This window comes from Gopherus flavomarginatus, chromosome 3, assembly GCF_025201925.1.
Source record: "Gopherus flavomarginatus isolate rGopFla2 chromosome 3, rGopFla2.mat.asm, whole genome shotgun sequence".
Lineage (NCBI taxonomy): Eukaryota > Metazoa > Chordata > Testudines > Testudinidae > Gopherus > Gopherus flavomarginatus.
The window spans coordinates 271,351,101-271,362,035 of NC_066619.1; the positions used below are offsets into that span (position 1 = coordinate 271,351,101).

General features: G+C 38.2%; 1 protein-coding gene across 1 annotated transcript in view; it reads left to right on the top strand.

Annotated features, from left to right (window-relative positions):
- Window positions 1-9,288, top strand: part of RNF212 (ring finger protein 212) — a 28,952-nt gene extending 19,664 nt beyond the window's left edge. The window contains exons 9-12 of the mRNA XM_050948045.1: window positions 1,476-1,539; window positions 4,253-4,325; window positions 5,546-5,742; window positions 9,251-9,288. Of these exons, the coding sequence (XP_050804002.1) occupies window positions 1,476-1,539; window positions 4,253-4,325; window positions 5,546-5,742; window positions 9,251-9,288 (372 nt within the window). The remainder of the gene's footprint in view (window positions 1-1,475; window positions 1,540-4,252; window positions 4,326-5,545; window positions 5,743-9,250) is intronic.
- The last annotated feature ends 1,647 nt before the right edge of the window (window positions 9,289-10,935 follow it).

The window sequence follows — 10,935 nt, forward strand, 5'->3', positions numbered from 1 at the left end:
GAGCTCTGCTGTTCTCAGATAGAAAAAGGAGCAAATGGTCTCAAGTTGCAGTGCCGGAGGTCAAGTTTAGATAATAGGAAACACTATTTCACTAGGAGGGTGGTGAAGCTGTGGAATGGGTTACCTAGGGGGGTAGTGGAATCTCCATCCTTAGAGGTTTTTAAGGCCTGGCTTGACAAAGCCCTGTCTGGGATGGTTTAGTTGGTGTTGGTCCTGCTTTGAGCAGGGGATTGGACTAGATGACCTGCTGAGGTCTATTCCAACTCTAATCTTCTATGATTCTATGAAAAGAGATAAACCTAATTGCATCTTTCTAGACATTTCCCGATCTACTTACATATATGGGGTTTCAAATGAGTAGCTTCTAGGTATAATTTGATGATTTTTCATACCTGGTGCAAGCTCTTACAGCATTGTTCCAGCCATGTCCCTGCTCTTCGGGGAAAATGCAGAAGGCTCTCCTATGCATGCAGTCAGACTTTTTAACCCTTTACAGGTAAAGCAAGTAGAACACAGCTACCAAGAAGAACATTATAGCTAAATGACTGGCTGGGTGTCCATAAAAGGAAGCTACTCTCCCCCCTTTCTCCCCACCTCACATTTATCACAGCATGTTTAAGTGCTTGCATGCTTTTCAAAACAAAGATGTTTTTCTGAAGCACTAGTTGTTAAATTCTAGCAGTTCGTTTCTAATAGTCCATCCTCTGAATACAATAAATAGGGATTTATCATGCCATTGCCAAGTTATATAGCAAAATGCTTGAAATCTGTTCTAAAATGAATCCCAATATGTTAACATTACAAGATTGTTGTAATCATCCTCAATCATCCTTATGCCGGAACTTTAGAGTTAATGTTACACTTAAAAGAAATCTCAACATTTTAAGGGATGCAAATGCAGTTGAGGTATCCAGACAACCTTAACTTTTTGCTGTAGTGGCACTAGTCTCCAATCTTTCCTTGTTCCTATCTTACATAAGGTCTGAACAGTCTTGTAATTTTTTTGTCCTTAGGGTTGATTGTATATATTAGTAACTTATCTCCAGTATTTTGTCTGAGAGTTTTTGCTTTATAGTCATATACGTCAAATGAAAATATCTCTGATGCCCAGTTGAAAAAAGCTATTTTGTTGAATTACTGTAAATGCTGGTTGCCAGAAAAGGATTCTGGGAAGGCTACTGAGTAGATAAATAAGGCATGGAGGGGAAATAGAAATCACTGAATGGGTATCATTTTGAAAATGAAGGCAGCATATATATGTGCTGATCTACTTTCAAACTACATGAATGCTGCATACACCTGTACCATTATGCCTTAAGTCACTATGCATGAAGCGTAGTCTCACATTTGAGCAATATTTATCAAAATATTTTCAATGTTTTACCTTAATATTTTATAGAATATCTATAATGTTAAAGTGCATTAATAAATAGCACATATATTATTCTATTATTAATACCTTTCCATGCACTTAGTCTGAGACAGTGACTGGTCCAACAAGACTGTCATTGATAAGCCCACCTCATGATGGACGTATGGGTAAGATTTTTTTTTTTAAAAAGTACCTGACTAGACATAATGTATTATATATCTATAATGCTTAGTTTTAAGCATATGTGTAAAGTTAAATACATGCTTGAGTGATTTGTTGAATAGGGATGGATTGCTGATTTGAGCCCTCTGACCTGTAAGGAAGGTATTGTGGAGATATCAGTCCAGTAAGAAGGAGCTAGTTAAGAAGCAGAAATGAAGTGGTCTGTTCAGTACTTATTTTTTCTGGCCAGTGGGTGACCTCCCATAAACTAAGTAATGTTTGCTAAACAACCATTGCTAATAGTTGGAGAACAATTAAACTAATGTAGCGCTCAGAAACAGAAGTGATTTACTTGTGGTGCATGCACAGCCTTTTACTTGATTAGTATACTGTCTTATTAGTTATTACAGATTAACATTGTCTTAGTATGGATATTTGATGTGAAAAGGAAAACATGAAGCTTGGTAATGAAAGTAAGACAGTCCAAATTGGAAGCTTCATAAGAGTTGATTTCTCCTAGCACAAGGGTGAGGAGAGAATGGGGAATGGCTATGGCAGGGCAGCCCAGAGGATTCAGGGGGCCTGGAGTCTTCGGCGGTGGGGGCCCCCCACTTTGGTGGTAATTTGGCGGTGGGGGGTCCTTCTACTCTGAGACCCGCCATTGAAATGCCCCGAAGACCCAAGGTGGGGGCCATCCGCCCCCGAAGTGCTGGGTCTTCAGTGCTAATTTGGCTGCGGGGGTCCTTCCACCCCGGAGCGGAAGGACCCCCCACCACCGAATTGCCGATGACGACCCGGAGCGGAAGAAGCTCCGGGGGCCTGGGCCCCTCGAGAGTTTTCCGGGGCCCCCGTAGCGAGTGAAGGATCCCGCTTCAGGGGCCCTGAAAAACTCTCGTGGGGGCCCCTGCGGGGACCGGGGCCTGGGGCAAATTTCCCCAATTGCTCCCCCATCTGGGCAGCCCTGAGCTATGGTGACTTTAAGTCACCTTTGCAGCTTCCCAATACTGGGTTGTTCTGGGGTTGGGCATTGGGGAAGTCCCTGAGGTAAACTGGACAACCCTGGAGGCATGTCTATGTTATGGAAACCTTCCTGGTTTCTACTATGTTTCCCAGATCTTCCGCAGTGCTGTGTCCTGTAAACCCATCTCCAGCATGCCCCTTTCACCTCCAGCCTTACCCCAGCATGCTTCCTTATACCACAGCTTGTGGAGGAGTCCTCAGGAGGCAGCCGTATGGCTGGGTTCTGCAGTTCCTGCACCAGGGTAATCCTCCACCAGCTGAGTATAGAATTTTTAGGGGCCCTTTTCACTCCTCTAGCCATTTTACATGATGTAAAAAAGCTGGAGCAAAGATGAAGACTCCCAGGGCTTCAATGGCATTCCTCATATGTTTAAAGTTCTATACATGCTTAAGTGTTTCACAGGATCAGGGCTAGATTGTTCAGCACCTTGCCAGATTGAGTCCTTAGTCTGTGTGCAGTACACATTATTTTGTAATTGTAATACACATACTTTTATTTCTACTTATCAATAATCAATAATGATTTTATCATCTATTTCATATTTTATTAAAATGTTCAGATCCTCTGAAGCTACATTTTTTCTTTCAAGATGTCGGTACATCTAGAGCAGGGGTAAGCAACCTATGGCACGGGTGCCGAAGGCGGCACGCGAGCTGATTTTCAGTGGTACTCACACTGCCCAGGTCTTGGCCACAGGTCTGGAGGGGCTCTGCATTTTAATTTAATTTTAAATGAAGCTTCTGAGACATTTTGAAACCTTATTTACTTTACATATAACAATAGTTTAGTTATATGTTATAGACTTATAGAAAGAGAACTTCTAAAAAGATTAAATTGTTTTAGTGGCACGCAAAACCATAAATTAGAGTGAATAAATGAAAACTCGGTACACCATTTCTGAAAGGTTGCTGACCCCTGGTCTAGAGCTTTGGATAAGCATTTTGTCATGATGTTTAAATATAAATAAATGCATGAAATGAATTAAATAATATAACTGAGCGTAAATGTAAATAAGAGTCAGCACTAGGCATGAGCACACTAAGCAATTGCTCAGGGCCCTGAGCAGCTCAAAGGGAGCCCTATTCGCTTTTTATTATCTGTTTTCAGCAGGGGAGTATTCCTGTTTAGAGCCCCTAATGGGCTAGCAGCTTGATGGATGCTATTTTAATATTTTAATTAACAACATCAGGAAAAAGAAACTAACAAAAGTGATGGGCCAATTTTTTTAGCCAAAACTTCTTTTTTACCAAAATATGTAGTTTTGGGTTGATCAACATTTCACAAATTAATGTAGAATTTCTCAGATAATTTCAATTGGAAAAAAAAACCCTTAAACTTTTTTTTATTTACTGAAAAACTGCAAAAAAAAATTGGGGTCAACTGAAATAAAATTTTGTTTTAAATTTTTGATATAGTTAGTGAAGTGAAAAATTAGCTATTCACTCAGCTCTACACAATTTTAAGACTATGTTACTCCCTCATACACATACTAGTTGTGATCACTTTCTGCAGCCAGAACCTGCCTAATTCTATCCTTCACTTTTTGTCATCAGTGCTCTCCACCTGGCATAAACCTGTGGTGAATTTGGCCCAAAGTATATAAACTAAGATTCTTACCTTTGTCTCCAAAAAGGATAGTGTCAGTAAAGGGGGGACATAATTTTTAATATTGTTTTTAAACCTATTGTTCATTATAGGTAGTGTTTCTTATAAAGGTTGTCAATCATCGGGACTAACAGCAAGTCAAAATAGCATAGCAGGATCTCTAAGGTAACTAGATACAGCTCATGCTTTTCAAGATGTTACAGTTTTTGTAAAGAGAATGAAATTAAATCTTGCCTTTCCTCGTAATAAAGCTATGCAGTGTAAAGGTTGTATTGTATATTTTGCCTTTCCAAAAAAGAAAAATATTGTGCAAGCTAACTGTAATTTATACATGTTTTTATTCTTGTTGGAGGGCCTGATTTTGAAACCATGGGTTCCAAAATTTGCACAGGCAGTTAGAGCATATATAGCTGTTTGCACCTGCAATCATGATATTTTCACACAAACATCTGTCTCTAATGTAAACAAAGTGGCCAAAATCTTTGTTTTATGTCTCATCTGAAAGGCAACACTTCCACCAGCACAATATTGCATTCATTATACTTGGAATATGGCTTCTGTAATTACTCAGAGAGAACAGTGCTACCCATTGAATCACCTGAACCACTTCCTGCAGGACCTACATCTCGCTTTGAAGTTTCTCATCCAAGTATTGACAGCCTCATTTTTTTTTAACTTGCATGAACTGTGGAAATCACAGAACAATGTGATATGGTTCCAGACCATACAAGTGCATTGCATCCATAGTTTTGAATCACAAGAACAGAAAAATGGCCATACTGGATTAGACCAATATTCCATCTAGCCCAGTATCTTGTCTTCCCACAGTGGCTGGTGCCAGATGCTTCAGAGGGAATGAACAGAACAGGGCAATTATCAAGTGATCTGTTATTTGTCATCCAGTCCAGCTTCTGGCAATCAGAGGCTTGGAAGACACCCCAGAGGATGACTATCTTGGCTAATAGCCATTGATGGACCTATCCTCCATGAACTTGGCTAATTCTTTTATGAACCCAATTATACTTTTGGAGGTGCTTTGTGTGAAGTACTTCCTTATGTTTGTTTTAAACCTGCTACCTATTAATTTCATAGTATTATACATTTTCAGATTGATATTAAAATATATAATACAAATATAAAAATGTCTTTTTTTCCTCTTTCATCACTTTCATCTCTTTCATCACTTGTCTTGTCTGTCAGTTGTTTGAAAAAAATGTCACCTAACAGCCTAACATTCTGATAAATAATACACATGTAGTGTGCAATAACTGATAATACATTTTTCCTTTAAAATATAAACTTTGAGAATTTCTTCAACAATTTTTGAGATCTATTGAAGTATAAAAATGCCTCAGATCTTTTCACTGCACTGATTGCATTAACAGGTCAACACCAGTAAGAATACCACATAGTGGACATTCGTTCACTTCATCATCTGGCTCACAAAGTACTAGAATAGGCTTATGGGATACTTCTGCTTTCAGAACTCCTCAGTTGTATGCATGTACACCACCTTCCTCACAAGCATCTGTAACAAGGCATCCAATCACCATCTCCAGTCTTCTACAGAGGCAACATGTAGGCAAGTAAATTCTATGAATTATCAAAATTAAATTATTTGCCTTGAAAAGTTTTCAAGGTACAATATAAATTATTGATTATGCAACGAACAAGTTATAATTTTGGAAAATTTGGGGTATAATATTAACACAATGTGAGCCTTCCATATTTAGAGTAGTTGAGAATATACCTTTTGTTTTCATTTGTATAATAATATTATAATAAAGATACAGAAAAGCTTAAATCTAATAATTTTAATATTTGCTTTTAAGTGAAGCCCCAGTTTTGAAAAATTCAATCTATATAATACTTTAGTAGATGTTATTGTGATTTATCAGAGAGGTAGCAGTGTTAGTCTGGATCTGTAAAAAGCAACAGAGTGTCCTGTGGCATCTTATAGACTAACAGATGTATTGGAGCATGAGCTTTCGTGGGTGAATACCCACTTCGTCAGAGCTCTGGAAATTTCCATTACATGAGTCTGACAAAGTGGGTATTCACCCAAGAAAGCTCATGCTCCAATACATCTGTTAGTCTATAAGGTGCCACAGGACTCTTTGTTGCTATTGTGATGGCAACTTTAATGTACTTCTTTTTCCCTTAGTTAATCCTTTGAAATCTGTAATTATTCCGAGGCAAAAAACTTGAATAAGAAGTTACTACCATTGACCTTTTTGGCAAATACCCTGAGGGGTTTTAAAAAATGTAATGTTATTTGAATGTAGGTCTACCTTAAGCCCCCCTGGCTAACCCATGTCAGCTGACTTGGGCTCACAGGGTTTGGGCTGTGGGGTTATAAAATTGCAGTGCAGACATTTGGGTTTGGGCTGGAGTCCAGGCTCTGGGACTATTCCCACTCGTGGGGTCCCAGAGCTCAGCCTGCAGCCCAAATCCACACATCTACACCTCAATTTTACACCCCTGCAACCTGAACCCCATGAACCAAGTCAGCCACAGGTGTTTAATTGCAGTGTAGGTATTCTCTGAAAGTCTTGAAATCAACAGCAGCAGTGGCCTTGCCTTCCTGAAGAAGCTGCAGATGTAGATGATAAACATGCAAGAACAAGTGGTTCTATTTGGCTGCGGTTTAGTTTTCATAAATAGCATGCACTTGTTGTCTAGATAGGGTGACCAGATGTCCTGTTTTTAAAGGGACAGTCCATTTTTGGGGACTTTTTCTTATATAGGCACCTATTACCCCCCACCCCATCCCATTTTTTCACAGTTGCTATCTGGTCACTCTACCTCCAGGGGTTACTGGGGCTTCAGATGCTGGGCAACATGAGGTTGTTTATGGTTCTTCTACAGCTGGCACCTGGATAGTAGCAGGGGGAAGCTGGAGCCAGCTTTGGCATCTCCATTCACCCCACCCACCACTTTCCCAACATCACCAGTGGTAACATCAAAACCTTCCTTCCTCCAAAGTTTCAGTTATGGTGAAGACTAGGGAAAGAAAACAGAGCACATAAGGGGGTATCCTGGAAGTAGTTCTATAGGCTACAACAGTGCCATGTAAAGACCTGTTCTCACTTTCAGGTGACATTGTAAACAAGACGTGATGTCATAACTGTCCTACTCAGATCTGAACCTTAGAGTTCGGAACATGAGAAGCTATCATGAAACCCCCAAACTTAATTACCAGCTTGGATCTGATATCGCTGCCACCAGCCAGAAAAATTCCAGTGTCTGGCTCACTCTGGTCTCCCCAAAACCTTCCCTGGGGAACCCCAAGACTCAGATGCCCTGAGTCTCACCACAAAGGGAAATAACCCACTTCCCTTCTCCCTCTTTACCTGCTCCCAGATTTCCCCGCCCTGGGGACCCTAGGATACTCCCTGCTTCAAGTCCTTGAAACACAAGTATCGAGAGATCTAATCTCTCTCCCCCCTCACCCAGAGGGTATGCAAAGTCAGGCTTAGTAAATCTCACACAAAGAGATTTTCCCCCTCCCTTCGTTTCTTAGCCTTAACCAGTGAAAAACACTCAAACAGGTCTTAAAAAGAAAGTTTTATATAAAAAAAGAAAGAAAAAGACATAAAATGGTCTCTGTATCAAGGGGACAATATACAGGGTCAATTGCTTAAAAGAAAAAATGAATAAACAGCCTTATCCAAAAAGAATACAATTTAAAACATTCCAGCAACTACACACATGTAAATACAAAAAAAACAATATAAACCTATTGTCTTACTATCCTCCCTCCACCCAGATTTGAAAACGTCTTGTTTCCTGATTGATCCTCTGGTCAGGTGTTGTTTGTTACCCCTTTCCAGGTGAAAGAGACATTAACCCTTAGCTATCTGTTTATAGACTCATAGGCTCTAGACTCATAGACTTTAGGACTGGAAGGGACCTCGAGAGGTCATCGAGTCCAGTCCCCTGCCCTCATGGCATGCATTATGACATGTGGTCAGCATTATCTCTTGCAAATTGTAACTAAACTCGTTGCCTGGGGAATTGGCTGAAGGAGGACTAAGTGGACTTGTAGGTTCTAAAGGTTTACATTGTTTTGTTTTTGAATGCAGTTTTTTTTGTACATAATTCTACATTTGTAACTTCAGCTTTCATTATAAAGAGATTGCACTACGTACTTGTATTTGGTGAATTTAAATATACTATTTTTTTACAGTGCAAATATTTGTAATAAAAAATATGAAGTGAACACTGCACACTTTGTATTCTGTGTTGTAATTTAAATCAATACATTTGAAAATGTAGAAAACATCCAAAAATATGTAAATAAATGGTATTCTATTATTAACAGTGTGATTAATTGTGATTAATTTTTTTAATTGCATGATTAATCACAATTAATTGTTTTAATCACTTGACAGCCCTATTTGTGATATATTCAAAAACTGAAATTTGGAAATATGACAAGCCAAAATGAAAGAAAGAAGAATTAAATTCACCTTAATTTTTGAACCCCCATATCTTCCAAAAGCATTATGCAATTTGCCCCAGAAATGTCTTCCATGGGCTATGATCTGGCTTGTGAAATGACATATGCATTTGATGGATTCTGGAAAAATGGGTGATGGAGGACTGGGTAGAAAACTGAATTTGTAATAATGGAAAGATATCTTGAGGTTCAGCTATAGGAACAAGGATCTGATCTCAGTTTCTGGTGTAAATCCAGTAATTTAAATGTAGTGTAATAGTGTTTCTCTGAATTTATGCCAGTATAACTGAGACGAGAGTCTTACCCTAGCGTCTTTTAAACAATTAGAATCCTAATTCTAAGTATGGGGCTCAATCCTATTCACAAGTACACTGACTCATTTTTCATGTTCCCTGTAAAATCACTTACCATATTTGTACTTGCATACATAGAAAAAGCTATGCCAAAACTCACAGCAACGTGTTCCTTTGTTTTTATATTAATATTTATAATATTTTCATTTTTTATTTTTATTCTTATTTTTCTTAAAATAGAGTTCTAAAAGCACTTAAACAAGTGAATGAAATAATTCTTTAACTTTATGTAAAAATATTTATACCTTTGTATTTTTATATCTTCCTTATTATAGGATCTACTAATCTTGGAGGACGTTCAGTAGAAAGATAAGCAAATGTCTGCAATCTGTATTGTTCAATAAGCATCTGGAGAAACCCTCCACTAGTTTGTGTACATCAGAAAGTACATGTAATTTCTGTAAAATGTAATATTGGAATAAAACAACAAACAGGTCACCCTGGTGAAAGCACTCTTAAAATAATATTGCTAATTAACATCCGCAGTTCTTTTAAATGGAAATGGATTTTTTTTTTACTGTTCTTAAAATCTTCGACCAAAAATTTATTGCATAAATATTCATGCTTTTGTAACCAGGCATCAAGACTAACATGACTGCATATGCAATAAGAATATCTTTAAAGTACTCTTCTGTTGGTGAGAGCTTATAAATTCTCTGAATCACCAAACTAGCCATGTATATGAGTAGCTGCAAAGTGCATATTTGTTTAAATGTTTGTGCATGTATACACTATTGTGTGCATGCTCTGTATTGGAGATGGGTCTAGATCAAAACTCCAGATCAGAACATCTTAATCTTTGGTGGTATTTGAATCCAGGATACCAGATCTTGATTCCTATTCAAAAGAACACTGTTGGCTTCCACTAGAGAAATGCACAAGTTTTCTGGGATTTTAAATTCTGGCAAACACTGCTGTGCCCATGAGTAAAATGAGATCAGAGATTCAATACTTCACAAAGTCCACCATTGGATTTGCTTGGCACTCCCCACTTGCCAGACAGAGAGTAAAGTGGGAAAAGAGCAGCAGGTACTCTCATGAAGAGACTGGAGGTCTGTCTGCTACCCTGATAAAACACAACAATAATGAATGGGAGTCTGGAGACCAGCAGGGTGCCTGAGTGATAGAGGTCTTTTGAGAACAGCTTTTGGTCTTGGAAGAACACTATTCTTATGAAATTTCCACCATTTTAGTTCAGATGCTTGGTCTGAATTTGGATCCAAACTGCTATCTTGGTTTGAATAAAAATCTCAATTCCAACTTTGATAGCATCCAATTTTAAGCACATCTGGGTCAACCCATTTCAATTCAATACACAATTTTCTATTGCTCATAACTGATACATTAAAAAAACATTTTTTCAAACCAAGCAAAGGCTTCACTGAGGCTTATGTACATAGCAAGTTTCAAGCTACACATTTGAGATGTTTTTATTGCAGACATGTTCAAAAATGTGTGGTTAATATTATGTTAATTTATTTTACAGTAGAAAGTTTTGTCCCCATTCTCCTCTAACTCAAATAGCAGAAAAGATTCCCATATAATTCACCTTCAGGCAAAATTTTATCCCAGAGTGAATGATTTAGAAAGATATTAACACTAAAACAAATGACAGTTAATGTATATCCTTCCAATCTGCTTACAATACCTCTGAGAGGTGAAGTTATAAAAATGTTATTGCAATCTTCCATACTAAATAGGTCTCAATGATTTCCATATCAGATTAGTTCAGATGACAAGTAAAATATATTTTTCTGAACTGTCATCTCATCTCACTGCAAACTCATCCTGGGATCTGAAAGTAAAGCACGTTCTTTCTGGCTTCTGAAAGCCAAATTCTGCCCTTTGTTATAACTGTTGAACTTCATTGCTTTCTGGGGAATTGCACAGATGCAACTGAGGGCAGAACAGAACACAATGACATTGCACAGTTGGCTCTTCAAATGGAACTTACTTGGCA